Source organism: Podarcis liolepis (assembly GCF_965112155.1).
Source record: "Podarcis liolepis genome assembly, chromosome: 8".
NCBI lineage: Eukaryota > Metazoa > Chordata > Lepidosauria > Squamata > Lacertidae > Podarcis > Podarcis liolepis.
Window position 1 is genome coordinate 86,815,447 of NC_139560.1, and position 20,900 is coordinate 86,836,346.

At 44.9% G+C, this 20,900-nt stretch overlaps 1 protein-coding gene across 1 annotated transcript in view; it reads left to right on the plus strand.

Annotated features, from left to right (window-relative positions):
- SORCS2 (sortilin related VPS10 domain containing receptor 2) overlaps window positions 1–20,900 on the plus strand; it is a gene marked incomplete at its 5' end in the record, with an annotated part of 130,671 nt that overhangs the window by 75,430 nt on the left and 34,341 nt on the right. The window contains 6 exons of the mRNA XM_083519074.1: window positions 1,098–1,244; window positions 6,268–6,370; window positions 12,172–12,248; window positions 12,798–12,889; window positions 16,022–16,129; window positions 16,766–16,886. Coding sequence (XP_083375200.1) covers window positions 1,098–1,244; window positions 6,268–6,370; window positions 12,172–12,248; window positions 12,798–12,889; window positions 16,022–16,129; window positions 16,766–16,886 — 648 coding nt within the window. The remainder of the gene's footprint in view (window positions 1–1,097; window positions 1,245–6,267; window positions 6,371–12,171; window positions 12,249–12,797; window positions 12,890–16,021; window positions 16,130–16,765; window positions 16,887–20,900) is intronic.

The window sequence follows — 20,900 nt, forward strand, 5'->3', positions numbered from 1 at the left end:
TAGCGGCTTAGAAAAAGGGGGGGGGAATCCGCAGGAACTCGCAAGGCATTGTCGTCTTGCGAAGCAAGCCCATAGGAAATTCGTTTTGCGAAGCACCTCCAAAACGGAAAACCCTTTCGTCTAGCGGGTTTTGCGTCTTGCGAGGCATTCGTCTTGCGGGGCACCACTGTACTTTTGAATCAGAATGATTGTTCCTCTTTTTGCTATAATGGAATAGTCATGTTAGTATAAATACACCTTAGCCCTTTTGTGAGGGTGCTGGTTAAACTTCTTGTCTCTGGCCGTGTGTGAGAGAGAGGGGGGGAGAGGGGGGGCAGAGAGAGAGAGAGAGCGCCTTTGGGGGTTCATGGAGCTCCTCCAACCCGCAGAGGGAGGATTGTTCAGTGTGCAGCCTCTATTTGCATTGGCCTCACGCATGGAGTGCCAGACCTGTTTGCGTCTTTCCGCACGATCTTTTCTAGACACCTGAAATCTTATATGTCTGTAACCCAAAGAATCTTAATTACTTTAAAAAATGGGCATTTGTATTACCCCCCCTTTCAAAATAAGGGACATGACAAATGCCCCCAAATAGATAAGGGGCCTCCAGGAGGTCAGAATTTGGTATACAACTAGTCTACTTTTGATTACTAGAACTACATATTTCTGAGGTGCATATTTGACTCTCTCAGAATAAGAGGAAATAATTGCCTCCCAAAGTATTTAAGGTATTTGCACATTATTTAAACAGCTAAAATTTAGTGCCCAATATGTGCTGAGCACTGTTTAGCCATAGGCAAAAGACAGATATCTAGACCTATCCTTTGTCCCTATGCTTAGCGGAATATTCAGTCTTACGCACGTGAAATACTTATTCTGCATCTGCTACAGTTACCACATGCCCAGATTGGCCCTAGGATTGGAGGGCATGACCATGGATTTCACATTATTTAATCTAAAGAACTTTCAGTGATATAAAAATAAATAGTTATGTAGATATGCAACTGGCATACTCACTTTTTTGTTACTCAGTAGCAAAATACTGCCATTAAATATATGTTAGAGAAGGCTGTGAATACTGCTTATTAACCTTCCTACATTTTGTGTTTGCAATGTAGATTAGGGGAGTCAAAGGAGTGTTTTTGGCTAATCAAAAAATAGACGGAAAAGTTACCACTCTTATAACATTCAACAAAGGCCGTAACTGGGACTATCTTACACCGCCAGCTGTTGATATGAATGGTAAACCAGTTGACTGCAAACCGGTAAGGATCTCCACACCCAATTTGTAATGGCAAAAATAGTTATAATATATTACAGGTGTTGTGTTTTTTCTCCACCCTAAAATGTTTGTTCAGATTTTCAGGAATTAATCTAAACATTCAGCATAACAATCCAATTTTCCTAGTACCTTTTCAAGCTCCAGATGAAGAATTTCACAGTTTAATGTTCCTCCATGAGACAATTCCCTGCACATAAAATGCTAGAAGGCCAGCCTTGAACTCTTCTCCTGGACGTGCAACTTTTCTAGGCACGGTTACATTCCTCAACCCCCAGGGATGCCGTCTGAAAGGGACCCAGGACAGCAGGAGATGCGCCTTGTGGTTCTGCTGCATGTTCAGATTGAGTCTCCAGCTCTGGAATTTACCTGGATTTGGAACAAGTTTTGATTGATCAAATATCTGATTAGAATGAGTGAGAAAATAATTTTCAATATCTTTCAAGCAAAACAGTATTTGTTCTTGCATCATATGACCAGGAAATTTGAATATGAAATTCTATAAGCTCAGCGTCCCTTGAGACTATGCAGTTTTTCTTCTTCTATTGCTGTTTCATAGAATTGATGTAAATAAATAAAATGAAAAACTGGATTCATGCTGTAACCTAAAGCAGCAAAAGTTTAAGCTCAACAACCCCATTAATTTTGTTTAAATGGCCAGTCACATACAAATTTTCAGGTCCATTGAGATCTGTGTTAAAATATTATATTAACTTAGATTTCTGAAAAGTAGCAGTCTCAAATAAAAGAAATCAATATTTATGTGTTGTGCATCAGTAATAATAATAATAATAATAATAATAATAATAATAATAACAACAACAACAATAAATTTATTATCTATACCCCTCCCATCTGGCTGGGTTTCCCAGCCACTCTGGGCAGCTCACCATTTGTATTTGCAATTAGGCCAGACTAATTACTACTATTCACTGCTTACATTTGGGCCATATGGGATTGAATTGTTTCTACTTCACTAATTTTCATTTAAAACAAAACAAAACTCCAAAGGGCATGATTTGGCATTTGGGATAAAAGGAGGAACTTGATCACTAAACAGGAGGAAGTGGGGGCTGCCGTGACATGGGCTTCAGCACCAGCCTCTCTTGTATAGGAAGTGTATTGCAATGATTTTAGAATCATAGGATCATAGAATTGCAGAGTTGGAAGGGACCCAAGGGTCATCTAGTCGAACCCACTGCAATACAGGAATATCAGCTAAAGCATCCATGACAGATAGCTATCCAACCTCTTGACAGTAGTCCATCTAACTTTCCTCCATCCTTTCATCTTCCTTACAATTCAGAGTAAAGGCACCATCATGCATGTAAATATATGTAATTAATTTGCCATCATTCTTTCTCAGCCTTGCCCCTCTGCCTGGAACATGGGAATAATAATACTCATATGGTGGTGATGGTAATTGTAAAGGATAACAGCTCTGAAGCTGCTACACATTTCCCCCTTTGTATCTTAGCCCTATTAGGGCATTATGGTGATCTGGAAATTCCACATGTGAATATTGTTCGTGAGGACAAGCACACTAGCTGTGACCCCGCCTTGTCCCCCTCCGTTAAGTTGAAGAACGACTGTCTGAAGCAGGGAACCTCCTGTATTTTTGTAGGTTCCCTATGCAATTTGAAAACAGGTTTCCCCCATTACTTGGAGAGCCTACATGAGTAATGTAGTAATGTGAGCATAGGAGTCTCCCCATTTCAGACCATTCATTCATTCATTTACATTTATATCCCACTTTCTTCTCAAAGGAGCTCAAGGCAGCATACATGGCTCTACCCCTCCTTGTTTAATCCCCACAATAATAACTCTGTGAGGCAGGTTAGGCTGACTGGCCAAAAGTCACCCATTGAGCTTCATGGACAAGTCGAACCCTGGTCCCTTGCAGGTCATAGTCTGACATTCTAACCACAATGCCACACTGGCTCTCCAGTTCATGGAGGTTGATGAGGACGGGGGCGAAGGGCAGAGCTAATGTTCTTGATCCCACAGGTCCTCTCCTCGCTTATATCACAGAATGCACGAGGAGGACTTTTTTTGCTTTATTTCCCACACTTTTTTCCCTATATGAGGATTGGTTACTGTGTTTTTCTAAACTGTTATGCATTAAGGCAGTGTTTCCCAACCGGTGTTCCGCGGCACACTAGTGTGCCGTGGAACTTTGCCTTGTGTTCCGTGGAGGCGGGCGAGTCGGGCGGTGAGAGGCGGGGCGGCGGCGGCGAGCACACGCGGGGCGGCGAGCGAGCGAGCTCCCACATCCCATCGCCGCTCGCTACTGGGCCTGCGCATCCGCTCGCTACTGGGCCTGCCCCAGGAGGTGGGGTTGCGGGCATCACGCCCTTCCCCACGTGAGCGGGGAATCCCATCCGCCCCCACGTGAGCGGGGAATCCCATCTCAGCCTCTGCGAGAGCAGGGGAATCCCATCCGGCCACGCCTCCTGGCCAGCCAATCGGCTGGCTGGAGGGGGCGTGGCTTGCCCTTTCGCTCTCCTTCCTGCCTCGCTTTGCTGCCTCCTCCCCCCCCCCCAAAGCTTGGAGGTTCCCCGGCAAGGGGGAGGGGAAAAAATTGAAAACTTTCACTTTCGTGCGTCCCTCCCGGCGTGACGCTGCGCGCTGACGTCACGGGGCTGTAATGGTGGTGTGCCGCGAGATTTTTTTCATCAAACAAGTGTGCCTTTGCCCAAAAAAGGTTGGGAAACACTGCATTAAGGGATTGTGTTTTGTGCTGAAGAGATGTCATGGAATACTCGTAAGTATTTTATCTATGGAGTCAGCTGCAGAATGTTTCCATCAGTCTGAGTTGATACAGAACACCAGTTTGTTTGAAAAACAGGTTCACACAGACCTTAGAGCAGGGTTGGAGAACCTGAACTACAGCTGCTATCGTGCCTGATCTTATGGGGCTGTTAGGGCAGCCTCCCCTTCTGTTTTTCCTTTCGGATTTTTTGTACTTGTGTGTACCTTGGGATTATCCTAAATCTGCCACTCTTGGTGCAATTTAGCTACATAAATATAAGCCCAGGAATTATTAGTACAGTCGTACCTCTGCTTACGTATCCCTCTGGATATGTAAACTTTGGGTTGCGAAAACGGCAAACCCAGAAGTGTATACTTCCAGGTTTTGCCGTATGCGCAGAAGCACGCCTCCGCTTACAGACTTTTCGGGATACGGCCAGGCCTCCAGAACGGATCCTGTCCGTAACCAGAGGTACCACTGTATATAGATAGAGTTAGGGAGCCAAAAGGGGGTGAAGTACCCTAAAGCAGCTTCTGACACCCCCCCACCTAATTTGCACGTTCTGAAACAATCCATTGAAATGCAGTCATCCTTTGAAATTCACGCTTTTGCAATTGATATTTTGCAATGCCATTCTCCAACCAAGTGGTGTGTATAATAATAACAACAACAACAACAACAATAATAATATTAATTATTATTATTATTATTATTATTAATTTAAACCCTGCCCATCTGGCTGAGTTTCCCCCAATCGAGTGTTAAAAACAATACAGCATTTAAAATGTATTTACTGGGGGTAAAGTGTGCATATAAATGCATATATTAGTGAAAATAGTGTATGCACTGTTTTGGGGGGAAATTGCATACAGATATGTATCTGTTAGAAGAGATTCTCTGATGAATTTTAATGAGAACCTTTTTTAAAAAAGAGTTGTGAAAATCACAGACTGCTGCAGAAATGTGGAGAACTGAACTTAATTTTGGGAAAATGTGAAAAAAATGAGTTTGACAGATCATATCTGGGCTCATCCACAATTCCTTTTGACCAATTGCTTTCCCCCCGGGAAAACCAATCTTTAGCTCTCAGCTGGAACAAACTACAAGTTTTCTCCGGATTGATGTTTGCTCCGATTTAGAGTGGGTTTCCCTTGGGAAAGGAGCAGGGCAAGGGGAAAGCTGCTGGGACCCAAACTTTCTAGACACAGGACAATCGGAAGTGTAGCTGACCCCTCTCTTAATACATCTGTGAAGTCCCAGATCTAAGCTTGAAGAGACTCCAGTGAATTACTGAGAGGGTGATTCTTTGGACAGTGATTCTTTGTTGAAAAAAATGCAGAAAGTATTTTTTTTTTGTCAGATCCTCTAATCATCAACTGTAGATCTGTGGAAATGTAATGTTTCTATTACAAATTTTGATTATTATTGCTTTTTATTTCCATTGATGCACCCTTAGGGTGAAGAGCAGGATAGAAATATCAATGATAAATAAATTGTGAATAAGAATAAGCATAGTTTACAACTGATGACCACACATTATCATCTTTGGAAAAATGTGATTGGTTAACCCTTGCATTTTATTTTTATTTTTTTGGAAGCAGAAAGGTGTGAGTAACAGGGATATTACTTTTGATTTCGCAATGAATATTCTTTATTTACTTGTAATAATCACAATCACTTCCAAGCCTGGAGGAAGAAATTAGATACAGTAGAAAACCACGGGGTTGTCTGATATATATGGGAGATATGTCTTATTCCAGTGCAGAAAGAAGTATAAATGGAATTACTCTGAACTAGGAGAATTCTCTTTAAAATATATTTCTCAAAGTGACTATGGTGACTATGTAAAACATCCCTGTGACAACACATTTTTGCTGGTTAGTTAGTTGATTGTGTCTTGATGTTTTTTCCTGCTACAATTTCAATCTGATTAAGCAAAGGATGGGTGACTTTTTCAAAGACCACCAAAATCTAACAGTGCTAATGCTCTTAGAGATACAATAGGGTAATATCTCAGGACAGGGTCTGCTTCACTGTGCTGTTGGCATTAATGCACATTACATCAGCACAGGAGCAGTAGTCAAAGCAGAAATAGTAGCTGTACTAATAGTGTGTCTTCATTAAATAATTACCCTTTGTCTCTCCAGAGAGAGCTGTCATTACATACCATTTACCCATAGTGTGTGGCTGTTTCAAAAATTAGAGGCATTCCTGCCATTCTGCTAAAAACAAAGACTTTTCTTTGTTATCTTTATAGCCTGATTGCCACCTTCACCTCCATCTCCGCTGGCCAGACAATCCATATGTGTCAGGAATGGTTCATACCAAGGATACAGCGCCAGGACTCATAATGGGGGCAGGTAAAAAAAGAGAGTGCACTTTGTGTTTGGTGTTCATTGATCAAAAAGTTACATAATATTATATGACATTTAACCAATTCTCCATTGCATATTATCTATCCATATAAAGCAGTTAACTTACTTCATGTGTGCCTGGTTATTTTCATTGTGCTTGAAGAATAAAGCAGCACAGAAATGACCAAGGATGGGGCTCTCTCCTCTGTCTTGCTTTTACCTTGCTGTACCTGTTGATGCCATCACCACAGATGCCACACCCTCGGTGGAGAGGAAAATGCAGTGTATCTCATTCTTTTTATTCCTGACAAGGGAAAGAAGAGGCAGTGGCAGCAACAAGCACTTGGTAGGAGGAAGGTGGGAGCCACTGGGTGCTGTGTGGAGTGTTGTGTTCCCCTCTTTCTCCAGGCAAGTTGAGCACCAAGTGCACTGCACCCAGGAGGAGAGAGAGAGCCCAGGGGAAAGCCACATGACGCTGTGCAGTTCACAGACCCACAGCCCTTGCCCTCTTGCCCTGAGTGCAGAACATCCAGTGGGAGCAAGAGAAACAGTCCCATGAGCAGAAGGGGAGATGGGACAGTGGGGTGAAAGCGGGGGTGGGAGGCAGAAGCTGGGGGTGAAGGACTGAATCTGTCTGTTCCTCCTCTTCACTACTGTAGTTCACGTATGAAATAACTGAAGTTTGAAGACAGACCGAGATAATTGTGGAACATAATTAACCAAGTGCATGCAAATGCTTTTTGCCATGATAAATTTATCCATGATAAATTTCTGCTGCCCTAGCTTGGTGTAAGGTGATTCAGCTCCGTCTGAACAAACAACCTGGCTCTTTCCCTTAGTGCTCCACGCCTGGAGTAACTGATTGCCGACACTTTCCCAAGGCCCTGCCACTCTAGTGTTGCTTGCAGGGGGTGAACCAAAAGCGCCATTGATACAACATCAGAATCATCAGAGCCACTGGGAAAAAATATTTGCCTATTCAGTGCACTACCTTTTTCTTGCCCTCTCTCTCAGTTGACTTCATTTCCCTTCAGTGATAGCACCTTGCCAAATATTATTGGCTATGTTCTGTAGTGTAGTGATGTCAGCCTGGTCCTGCTTAGCTTGGATCACACATGTGACTAAACCAGGAAAGAGACTGTAGCAACCACCTGGAGAAAAACAGGGAACACCAGCAACGCCAAACAGGATTAAAAATTATATTCTCACGATGGAAGTGTTTTCCACATAATTTTTCCAATCCTCCCTTCCTCTCAGTCAAAAAATTTAAATGAATATTGAATGCAAATCTGTACATTATTAATTACTTTGAAAGTGACTGAAGCTGCACTGTATGAATTAAAAGGGAAAAAAGAAACAAGTTAGCCTACAATTAAAAAACAAGAATATATCTGAAGAAGTGTGCATGAAGAAGTGTGCAGTGTATCTGAAGAAGTGTGCATGCACACGAAAGCTCATACCAAGAACTAACTTAGTTGATCTTTAAGGTGCTACTGGAAGGAATTTTTTAATTAAAAAACAAGACACAAAAGGCAAAGCCCTTTTGAGGTCACAGGGAACCCTGGACTTATCTACACTTCCTCTTCTCCTGCTGCTTTCCCCTAGGGAAAACCACTCTTTAGTGTTCAGTTGGAGCAAACAGCACTTCAGGTTTTCCCTGGATTGCCATTTGTTCAGATCTTTTGCTAAAGAGCAGGTATTCCAGTGGAACCACTGGGACCCTTGCTTTCTAGGAATGGATCAAACAGAAGTGTGGATGAGCTCTTTCCCTGATGATAATGATGATAATGATAATGATAATTTTATTTTTTATTATATACCACCCATCTGACTGGGTTCCCCCAGCCTCTCTGAGCACTGCCTTCAGATGTCTTCTAAAAGTCAGGTAGTTGTTTATTTCCTTGACATCTGATAGGAGGGTGTTCCGCAGAGCACCACATATAGCATTTTAATGCAGAATGAGTATAATCACTTTATACAGCAGGTGAGAGTAATAATCTTTTTGAATGCTCCCTGGACCCAAATTAATTACTTTTCTTTTAAGTAGGAGTATCAAAAGCTAGCATATCAGAAGGCATAGCCCTCTCTTTAATATGCCTGAGTTTGTTCTGTGGGAGCACTCAAAGTCGTCTGGAGCAGTATAGTGCAGAATTCTAGCACCTCATTCTCTCCTCAGATTTTGCACAAAATAATTCTTAGAAGCAGTTGAGGCCTTACTTCCGTGTGCAGGGAGATTGGGAACAGACCTTTGGCTCAAGACCTCCCTCACCTGACCTCATGGCACATAGAAGGGGAGGTCCTGCAACTGGAGAATATTCCATGCATTTGTGCCCTGGATCTTTCTTTACTTTGCTTCTTGGACTGGCTTTCAGTGTTTTTTTTATGTTCCTGGTCTTACAAAACTTAGAGGCATGTGTGTGATCAAGGCCAGAACACAATAAGTGTAGGACCACTGCCAAAGTGTAGGATGAAGATGCAAGCTCAGCGACTGATCAGAAAACATCAACTTTTGTGTTGATGCTTGTAGTAAATTGTGCAGCCCAGCAAGAGACAACTAGTGGCTTCCTGTTAGTCATATGTATTGTTTTATACCAGTTCGAGGAGCAAACTAGAATTTAAAATGTAGTTCTTACTACTGAAGTGAAATGGGGTGTCTCTCATATCTGGAAAGTTACTTTTGAAGGCGTCGAGAGATAGAGGCAGCGGCCTATATATACACTGCAAAAAGCCTTCTGTTCTCTGGTAGTCAGAAGAGACAGCCAGAGGCTGTGCAATTAAAGTTCCGGGTCTGACCAATAGGAAGTCACTTTGGAGGAGACAGTCAACATAGGCATCAAGACAGAAGATGAAACAGCAAAAATATATTGAATTGTATTTCAGAAAGTGGATTTTTACAAGCACTGAAAGAAAGTAAATCCCCGTGGAATGAAGTGCTTCATTTTTGAAGTGTGATACGAGCGACACACACTAGTGAGGGGAAAGAATGGCAGAAAACTAAACTGGCCGCATAGGAATCTTCAGAATTATATGAAAACTTACTGTTTGTTTGTATAGACTTACTGTCTATAGAATAAATTTCAAGGAAGTAGACACTGATGTAGCACAAGCCTGCCAGAACAGAATCGGAAAGTAAAGCAGAGGATGGGTTGTTAGAAACAGGCGGTGGGACCATTGTTCAGCTTAGAAGAAGAGACTCGGGGCAAGCCTGAATTACTGAGACTGCTCAACTTCTGACTTCACAAAGAAGGAAAGTTGCGACATGATATTTAGCCACATTGATCCAAACAATGATGAGGCCAACCAAAAGCATGCTCATGGATACATTGTTAATCCCAAATTAATTCAGATGAGCAGGACCTAGTAAGTGTCCAGGCCGGGTGAGCTTTCCCAGTTTCTTTGCTGTCATAGCAGAACTCCTGGGAAACCAGTTTCCTCCTAGAAGACTGGAGAAAAACTAATTTTGTCCTTGATCTTAATTAGGCTGGGGATTCTTTTCAGAATGAATTAACAGTTAGATCAAATGGGATTCATTCAGTTCAATTTTAATTCGTTCAAAAAGAACACACAGAGTATCAAAAGAATGTGAATGAAAATGGTTCTTGTTACTCACATTTGTATCTATTTGCTCTAAATTGGTACCATTCAGAGTTGGGGGCTGACCTTCAGGAGTGGCAATGGTGGCAGTGAGCTAACCTCAGAGACCCATCCTAATAGCTGCTATTCTCCTTCACCCTTAAGAAATGCTCTGAATTTTACACTGTCTTGGGGCATTCCAGTGAAAAAATGTTGTCTGCTATTTTAAATAACACAGCATCTCTTGGGGGGGGGGGGAGATGGGGGAATGGTAACCTCCAGAAGGACCAAAGTAAAACTCTCTTGCCATCTGAAAACTAAAATTAAGGGAAATAATGAAATGAAAGTTCAGTATTTTTTTTAAAAGGGCACCTCTGTAAGAAATGCACATCACTTGCATTAGTTGCAAATAGAAAAAGGATGACTAAGGAAATTTCTATTCCTGGAAAGGTCCCAGAGGAAATAACAAAAAAGCTCATTAAACTAGATTAAATATAGCAATTAATAGTGGTGAGTGTGGTTTTATACAAAGTTGCCACACAGCCCAGTCCTAGGCAAGTTTACTCAGTTTAATCAGAATTGCATCCTGCTATGTTCCATAAAAAATATTGGGGTGAATTTGTAGAGTGCCTTCCAGGATTGGGGTGCTGTGTTTGGGAGGGGCTTAGCCTATTTGATAACTAATTCTGGCAGCCCTTCGTCTTCCATGCTGAGTCTGAACACTGTGGCCCTATTTTCATTATGCAATTATTTTATTTAACAAAATGTTGATTGAAATGAAACCTCTAAACGATTTACAAGAAATATTTTAAAAGTATCAGTAAAACAACAACAACAACAAAACAGCAACAAAGTGATCAAGGGGGTGGAGCAACTCCCCTATGAAGAAGGGTTGCAGTGCTTGGGACTTTTTAGTTTAGAGAAAGGGCAAGTGAGAGGTGACATGGTACAAGTTTATAAAATTATGCATTGCATAACACTAGAACTCACGGGCATCCAGTGAAGCTGAATGTTGGAAGATTTAGGACAGGTAAAAGAAAGTACTTCCTTGCGTAGGGCATAGTCAGACTTCGGATCTTGCTCCCCCAGAGGCAGTGACAGCCACCAACTTAGATGGCTTTAAAAGAGAATTAGGCTGTCGTGGTCTTGGGCTTCCAGCCACGGCAGAGCTTAGTGGAGGGAGAAGCCAGCCAACCAGCCAAGTCTCAGTGGGGTCCTTGCCTGAAGGCAGAGTCTGTATACAAGGTCCAGTCCAGTCCTAAGGTCAGGAGTATCACATAGTCAGATGGTCTGGGAGTCAAGAAAGCCGAGGGTCCAAGGTCACGAGAAGTAAGAAGCAGCGAGGTCTGGTCAGGAACGATGAATGTCCCCAGCCTCCACAGTAGAGACACAGTCCCTCTCTGTGTTTCCGTTCTTCACGCTGCTGCTCAGCAGGTGAAGCAGACTCTTGACCCATGGCAGACAAATTCATGGAGGAGGGGGCTATCAATGGCTACTAGCTATGATGGCTATCCACAGTTAACAGTGGGTGGAAACCACTGGAGGAGAGAGGGTAATCCAGCAGGCTATTTTTATGTTCTTACGTTCTCATAAAGTACTTCTCTACACCAGACAGTGTATGGGGTGTAACAGAGAGGAATATGCATATATGTGGAACCAGGCATGCTTAATCAACATAAATGATTAAAATGATTTTTTATGTGTTGGAAGCCACCCAGTGTCTGGGGCAACCCAGCCAGATGGGCGGGGTATAAATATTATTATTGCTATTGCTATTAAAATGACATATGCAATTTTTTAAGAGGCTCTCATACGAGGAGAGGGAATAGTTAATGCAACTTAGCACTGAGGCTATGCCAAGAAGGGATTACTTTAACACGAGAGAGAATAAGGGCAACTATCTGCAGCCAAAGTTGAGCAAGCCCCTGGCAGAGGAAATAAGATATTCTGCTTTGAGACAGAACTTGGACCACTAGTCATTCCATTTCAGTCATGCAGTTAAATGGTCTGGTAATTGTAAAGTCTTTAAATGTAATTCTTCAGAACTGCCTGACTCATTATTGGGTGTTGGGGTTGCTGTTGGGAACCTGGAAGACATAGGCAGCCTTTCACAGCTTTTGTGAGGCTAATTCTCATCGTAAGATGAAAGCCCCTTGCTTGTGGGGTAGGTGGGTTCTTGTGTTTTGGAACAAATAACCACCAGTAACCCTTGCCTATTTTGCCTTTGTTCCCAGGCAATCTGGGTGCCCAGCTTGTTGAATATAAAGAAGAAATGTATATAACATCTGACTGTGGCAAAACCTGGAGACAAGTAAGGAAAATGAATCTGTTATGTTGTGTTCGTGTGTAGATTGCTATCTCCATTTCCTTACTGGCTCAGGCGTCTCTTCTCATATTATTGCTGTAGAGCTCCCCTAGTCAGACTAATACTGCTATCCCATCCACTCTCTTCCTTGGGGGATTGCTTCTGGTAAAGTTGGAATATAAAGTGACCAGTGCAAACATTTGCCTCATGCAATTCATCCTACCTCAATCTGCTCTGAAAGATTGGGAGAGCCTCACAGAGCTGTGAGCTGGGGAACAATAGGGGAGATTGTTCCGAATAGAATGCTTGTTCTGATGGAATAAGCACCATAGACACAGAATTCCACCCCATATATTCCAATATTTCTTATGTATTTAAACAAGTCTAGCACAATATACAGTCAGTTCAAGGAAATGTGTAACCATTTCAGTGTTTTAAGGACTGGTCTACACATTTCATTTATAATTAAATATATAGCATGGGATACTTTAGTAATACATTCCCCACCCCAGCCCAAAGCATGGTCATTTATTGGGTTTCCCCCCTGCTTTCTAGGTCTTTGAAGAGGAGCATCACATCTTGTATCTGGATCATGGTGGAGTGATTGTGGCCATCAAAGACACCTCTATTCCACTGAAAATACTCAAGTAATTCTACAGTAAACTTCCATTTTCAGGAACAAGTCTATTCCATTGGTTGATATGAGTTTTTCCCTCCAAGAATTTACTAATCTAATATTTGCTCTGCAAAGATGATGGTTTGGTTATATTGGTGCAGTAATAAACACCGGACCTCTCTGAATGATACAAAGATCATTCATAGATGGGGCAGGCTTTTTGTTGAGCTTGCTTCCTCTGGGTTACCAGAGTCTGTTGCAGACAGAGGCAGGATGCTGACTGGGCAGTGCTTTGAACCCAGTGAAACCTCCTTTAGGTAAGATATGAACTCTACTCACTAAGATGATCATCACACTTTTTGTAGGATATCCAGCCACATGTACAAACATACATGCATGCTGCACAGACCGTATTGTGAAGTTGAGTAACTAAGGGATGGGACATCACTACCATCCTACTCCCCTTCTATAAATATTCATTGTAGGCATGAGGATCACCTGAATAGTGTTACAGTGGGTAGGGGTTAAGACTGTGAAGGACTGTTCCCCAAGTTAAAGCAGCTAAGTCATGTTTCTGTGCACTGCTTGCTTTGTTTTCTTGTGTTGCTGGCAATATTTCCTTGAGTCATTCAAATTTTTTAAAATTAATTATTCCTTGAGTTATATGTTTGTGTCTGGTGTGGCGTGAGAAAAATTTGTTTCATCCTGGACTGGATTGCCTGGGTCAACCTGCATAGGGTTGGCACATGGGGGACCTTGGAATAGCACTGGAGGTTTGGATGAGCACTGGAGACTCCTTTGCAGCCCTGTGCTTCTATATTTAGTGTAGAGCCCTACACCAAGCTTTTGAGTTAGGCAGGATTCCAGAACGTACGAATTCTTCATGAATTCTGTTTTTTAAAGGTGGGGATGAAAGAGAATCTACTGAGAGATACTAGAGAATGCAAGGTCTGAGTACACACTGGGAGCCAAAAGAGACATTGCACTAAATCACTTGCTGCTGCATCTTTCAAAAAAACAATAACAGGTGCACAGTGTGATTGTCATCAGAACTGTATCACAATGAAAATCTCTCTCCCCTGTAGCAGTTGTTAGCTCCATGAGGAAAACTCCCTTTCGCCTTAATATAAGTTTCTCTCTCTGGACTTATCAGCAGTTGTGGAGAGTGGTATGTGAGATGGTACAGTTTCTGTCTACACTGTTCAGTTAGCCCCTCTCCCCAAGCCACAGTCCCAATGAAAACGGCTCCCATACCTGCCCTTAATTGATGTTTTTTAAACAGCATACCGTCTAGTTTAGTGTCCTCTCTAGCAAGGCCCTTAAACTGTGGGTGGGGTTCCCCCCACCCTCCTGCAGCTTAAGCCAGTGCATAAACCTGGGATTCTCTAGAATACTATAGGACTTGGAAAAATATAGAGCTTATCCACACTTACCTTTCCTCTGCTCTCTCCAGGCACAGTCCATGTGAAAATTTGCTCTTTAAAGCTCAATCAGAGCAAACAGCAGTCTGCAGAAAACCCGAACTGATGTTTGCTCTGGTTAAGCACTATAGTGTGGGTTTTTGTGGGGAAAGCTTGGAGGCAAGAAAAAACCACATTTGAACATGGAGCTTTTAAATGCGGACCTGTGCCTGGAAAGAACAGAGCAAAAGGTAAGTGTGGATAAGAACATATATGAGAAAATTTGCAGACTCTGGACTAATATAAAACCCACCATGTTGGTTTACTGGAGGAGAGGTGCTAGCACCAACTTTTAAATTGCAGCTTATAGTGTAATCCTTCCATAGACATCTGTCTAGAGCAGCCGGTATCTTTGTTGTTGACGCCCATGCCTGGCACTCTGAATGGTGTCATAGATGTAAGGTAAATTAACAAATGCTAGGGTTTTGGTTATTGGTGATATGAAAGGAGAATACAAGTTGCAAATGAATTTCTTGGTTGGCTTATGCAACCTGGCTGGCTTAGTGAAGAACAAACCTAACATGACAAAAAGTGTTGATGGGCCATTGAGGAGAGGAATCCTTTAGCCTGTGGGGGTGAGATGTTGGTGGGGTGCATGTTTGAGGGGGCAGGAAAATGACGTTTTCAAGCAAGGGGTTGCTGGGAGAGAGAAGGAGGAAGGATGGTGGAGATCCATCTTGGAGAGGGAGACGAAAGGTTGCCTGCACTGCTGTGGGTCATGCTGTGAGATCTGGACTTCCTCCATGCAGACTGAAGGTGTAAATAGGTGGAAAAAAACATATTTCTTAAAGTACAACAGTCTCCGCCATGTCTTCTATTTTCCAAAGGAACACACAGAGAGGGGCAGGCACCTGACTTTTGTAACAATATGGACATCTTCATCATATGTGAAGCTGAACTTCCACAGCAGGTCACCAGAGTAGATGTTATAATGCTGGAAGAAATATTTACATGCATGTCTAAGAATCAAGACAGAAGTAAATCACAAACACTTCATTCTAAAACAAGTAGTAACAACCATAGCACAACTGAACACATATTCTTAGGTCTCACTATTCCCTATAGTTGATTCTCATCTCTTTTTATAGGCTGAATCCCTTCAGCTGTCGTGACTCAGAGAGAAACTGCTGTACATACTAAACCACCATAATTTGTCTATGCATGGCAAATTCTGTGTTCTTTCCTCTGGGGTGCTTATCAGTCATTGATTTACTGGTGCAGTGTGCAAGACATGCTATTCTACAATGGAATGTGAAGATTTTAAGTTTCTAATTTGGAGAACTGATATGGTTGTTTGAGGGAAATGTACTGGTGGAGAGATTTAGCGGACTGGGATAACAACCAAGATAGGCATCCACACATTGTGACCTTCTCCCTTCATTGCTGTCTTCCTCCTCCATGACTTTTAGGGGATGGATTCAGTACATTCAGTCTCAAACCTTTATTGGCATATAGACAAAACTCCAAAAGGTTCAGTACAATAAAATCACTCAGCAAAATCTGCACCTAAGAATTAAAATACTGTTGTATAACATTCACGTATCCTCCTTGCGTACATTCACAACTCAACTACTATGGGCTTTTAGAGTCCTATGGCTTAATTAATTATTTCTAATGATGGTGATGATCAGTACTTATTTTCAAACCATTCTGTATAAATGAGACCTGCAATAAATAAGAAACAATATTTTTTTCATTTACAGGTTTAGTGTGGATGAAGGCCAAACATGGAGCACTCATAACTTCACCAGTATCTCCGTTTTTGTTGATGGCCTGCTCAGTGAGCCTGGAGATGAGACTTTAGTCATGACGTGAGTAGAATCTACTGCACCAGTACACAAACTGCATGGGGAAAGTTGGAAGTTGCCTTTAGAAGACATTCCTTGTTTGTGTGTGAGCGTGTGCTCATGCACACACCTGGGTATACATACATGTTACAAGAATCACATCAGCCTCCACAGGCAAACCAGATTCTCACTTCTGAAGATCCCCTAGAGATGGGCAGAGAAGGCTGTTGAGGATGACAAGGATACACGCAGGGAAGGGGGAGACATTGGCCACCACTTGCCCCTGTTTATCTCGTCCACACTTCTGCTTGTCCTCTGCCTAGAATGCATGAGTAAGAGCAGTTTCTCAAAACCCTGATTGCTGTTTGTTCTGATTCAGAGCTAAACCATGGGTTTTCCTGGGTGACATCAGTGGGGCAAACGGAAGTGTGGGTGAGCCCTGATTGTCCCCAGGCACTGTGAAGGGAGGGGTAGGGACACAATTTGTCACTGATATGTAGAATTGTACACAAAATACTGTGACTACTAAGAGTCTGAAAATGCAACGTACGTTTTTACACCCAACAACCAAAATAGAACTTATTGATTGGTGTTACTCTCCTGCATTTTATCCCCTGTTTAACTGGTATCTAATTCTGAAGCTTTTGATCTTTCTCTTAGAATCTTTGGACACATTAGTTTCCGCTCAGATTGGGAGTTAGTGAAGGTAGATTTCCGCCCTTCTTTTCCTCGAGAATGCACCGACGAGGACTATGAATCATGGGACCTGACAAATCTACAGGTATAACCTCAGATAAAATAGTTGCTGCCACAACTGGTGACACTGGTCTGATTCAGTGTTACATGTACAAACTAGAGTGAACCCTGGGCTTCTGTGCCTCTCCTCTCCTGCCTCCCACTTTTGTTTGTAAAGGGTGGATATGTAAAGCTTGTGTTATGTACTGAAGTTCTCACCTGGGCCAGCAGGGGGATACTGTAGATAGTTTTCACTCAGGACTTCCGGGGTGGCGCCATCGGCAATGGCGGACTCCCTCTGAACCGGAGGGACCAGCTCTGCATGAAACGGGTCTTTTCCGCTGCGGCGAAGCGGGGACCCTTTTAGAAATCACAGGCGGATGAAGCCTGTGACCGTGGGACTCGGCGGGCACCCTTAGCACCCCCCCAACCCACAAAGGAACTCACTAATGGGCTCTGAAGCGAAGAGGGGGAAGTGGCGCGGTGCTGTGAGTCAATTGCTTTTTCCGTGGAGCGAAGCCGCATAGCCGTTGCCGGAGAGCGCTGCCTTTTTCCTGGGACAATTTGGCATCTAAAATAATCACCCGTGAGTACTTAAACATTGAACAATTGGACTTCAAATAAGAACTGGCGATTAGAAAGGAATTGGACTTAAAAATTCACCTTAATTTGGCACTGAAACGGGAAGGTCTAAACAGGAAGTCAGCCTTCCGTTTCCTTGTAGTCAGAAGAAAGCAAAGACAACGTAAATTAGAGCTTAGAAAATCACTTTCAAAGGATTGGTTTTCACCATTTAAAATCGTTGAACCCCCCCTTCGGTAGCAGGAGAAGAAGGGGGATCTTTTTTGGACTGTTTAAACCTGCAGAAGTGAGTTTAAAGTAAAGTAACTTTCCACCGTCCCGATCCTGGAGCGGGGTGTCAGAATTGACATTTGAGCTCATTAACCAGAGACAAATGTTTTTGACAGACAGTTAAAAGAAGAGCAACATTGTGATTCCACTGTTTCCTTTCGCATTTTAAAGGAACAAATATTGACAAAATATCTTTAAAAATAAACTTTGTTGCTATTGTCCTTAAAAGAAAGAACAACCAGAAGTTTTCCCCCTAGAGGGGGACTGTGAAACTGTAACTAATTCTAGGGAGCTTGCATGTGATGGCCTGGGATTCCGATTCGGAGGATGAAACAGAGGAATCCCAGCCTGCACAGGAGTCCCCGCCTCCAGGGCCGGCTGAACTGGGGCAAGGCCTAGATGCTGAAGAGCCTGCACCTGTGGCAGTGCATCAGGAGCTGGCCCCAGGTGAAGCCCTTCTGGCCCCAGAGGGGCTTGATGACTCAGTGGCCACAGGTGAGCCTCCTCCAGGGCCCAGTAACCCTTCGGCCTCTCCTGATCTGCAGAGGCTTAGGGCAGAGAGGCGAAGGGAACTGGTTGCCCCCAGGAGGAGTGCTCGCCTTAAGGCCAGAGGAGGCGGGGCTCCTGGGGGCCGGGACCGCCCCTGGCCTTAGAAGAGGATAAAAGCCCAGTCAACCCGGCCCCAGGTTGCGGGAGCAACGTCGTTGTTGGCTTCGGACCTTCCTGTGTTCTTGATCCCTGCTCGGCCTCCTGTTCCTGACTATCCGGTACTCCTGTTCCCTGCTCGGCTTCCTGTTCCTGACTATCCAGTACTCCTGTTCCCTGCTCGGCCTCCTGTTCCCGACCATCCGGTGTTCCTGTTACCTGCTCAGCCTTCTGTTCCAGCGTTCCTGTTCCCCGCCCGGCTCTCTGCATCGGACCTCGCCCCTCTTCGTGTGGACTCTGCTACACTCACGGTACCTTACCCCCGGGACCAGCACAGTTTGCTCCCGCCACACCCGCACTCCCCCTTCGTAGGGGTGCGTTCGGGAAGAGCCAGAGGCCATGGCTGACCAGGCGGCTGCACTGGTGACTTTGGCCCAGGAGAACCAGGCCTTGACTCACACCGTGCAGCAGCTCAGTGATGCGGTTGTGGCACTTCAGCAACGCTTGGAAGCCCTACCGGCTCCTGGGGCCGACGCCCCGGCTCCTGGCAAGTACCCAGTGGCTTTGCCTGAGAAATTTGATGGAGCCCCGGCCAGCTTTCCCATGTTCCTGGCCCAGGCCAAGCTGTATATTCAGGGGCGAGCCCGGAACTTTCCTGACGACCGCACCAAGGTGCACTTTTTGATTAGTTTGTTAAAGGACCAGGCGGCCAAGTGGGCGTTGCCGCTACTCAGGCAAGACTCCCCCTTGCTGGCAGACTATACGGGGTTTTGCAATCATTTGGAGGCCGCGTTCGGCAACCCCCAGAAAGGGAGTCAAGCCAACCGGGCGATTCGGCGTTTGAAACAGGGCAAGTCCACGGTGGCCGCATATACCACGGAGTTTCGGCTGTTGGCACAGGACTTGACCTGGAATGATTCGGCACTGCGGGACCAGTATCTCGAAGGGCTTTCGGACGAGGTACTGGACCAGTTGGCCACAATGGAACGCCCCACCACGCTAGACACTCTCATTCAACGGAGTCTACAAATAGACGACCGGTTGGAGGATCGTCGTCAGGCCCGGGGTCGCCGACACTTCCAGTTCACGGCACCAGCTTTTTCCGGCAGCCCCACGGTCACAACTGATTTAACGGAGGAGCCTATGCAGCTCGGGGCAGTGCGGCCACGCCTTTCCCCCGCAGAGAAGGCGCGGCGTCGGGAGGGAAATCTCTGTCTTTACTGTGGCGGAAGTGGACACTTCGCTCGGTCTTGCCCTGAGAAACGCCAGCCGCAGGGAAACCGCCAACCCCAGTAGCTGATGGCCCTAGCTACCGGGGGTCCCAAACCGCGCAGAATGGGCCTGCACCAATGGACTTGCAACATCTTATGGTTTCGGTACGTTTATACCCTCCAGGTGGGCCCTGGATCCACACCCATGCTTTGGTAGATTCAGGGGCAACCCGCTCCTATATGGACGCTGCTTTTGCCGCCCATCATCAGGTGCCACTTCGGAACAAGCCAGTACCGGTCCAGGTGGAAGCGATTGACGGACGACTTCTGTGTTCAGGTGCCGTTACTCAGGAGACCCAGCCCCTGGTCCTGTGTTTCCAGCAGCACCGGGAGTTGCGAACTTTGGACATTGCCTCTATGCCCCGCTTCCCCCTGGTGCTCGGGATGGACTGGCTGGAAGCCCACAACGTTCAGATTGACTGGGTCAAACGGACCGTGCACTTCCCAGACCCATGTTCCCATGCTCAATCCGGGACGCTGGCGGCCGCGCCCTCAGAGGAGGCAGCACCCACGCTCCCAGCCGTGTATCAGGACTACCAGGACGTGTTCGAGGAACGGGGGGCAGACCAGCTGCCGCCGCATCGGCCTTTTGACTGCGGCATAGACCTCCAACCCGGAGCGCCTTTACCAGTGAGTCGCTTATATTCTCTAACAGAGCCAGAGCGCGAGGCTTTGCAGGACTTCTTGCGCAAGAACCTGGAGCGTGGGTTCATTAGGCCTTCCACCTCGCCTACCGCGGCACCAGTGCTTTTCGTTAAGAAGAAATGTGGGGAACTCCGCCCTTGCCATGATTACCGAGCCCTGAACAAAATTACCGTCCCAGACCGGTACCCCTTGCCCCTTATCTCGGAGCTGCTGGAGCGGGTGCAAGGGGCACAGGTGTTCACCAAGCTGGACCTCCGGGGGGCCTACAACTTGATTCGGATCCGAGCCGGGGATGAGTGGAAGACAGCGTTTGGGACCCGGTACGGGCAGTTCGAATATTTGGTTATGCCTTTTGGTTTGTGCAACGCGCCTGCTGTGTTCCAACGCTACATCAACCACGTGTTTCAGGACTTGTTAGACAAGTACGTGGTGGTGTATTTGGATGACATACTGATTTACTCCCGTGACCCGGCTCGCCATGAGGGACATGTCCGGACCGTGCTGCAACGCTTGCGTGAGCACCGTTTGTACGCAAAGCTCAGCAAGTGCGAGTTCCATCAGCGGACTGTGGACTTCCTTGGTCACCGGCTCTCTCCGGATGGGGTGCAAATGGACCCGGGGAAGGTGATAGCGGTTCAAGAATGGGC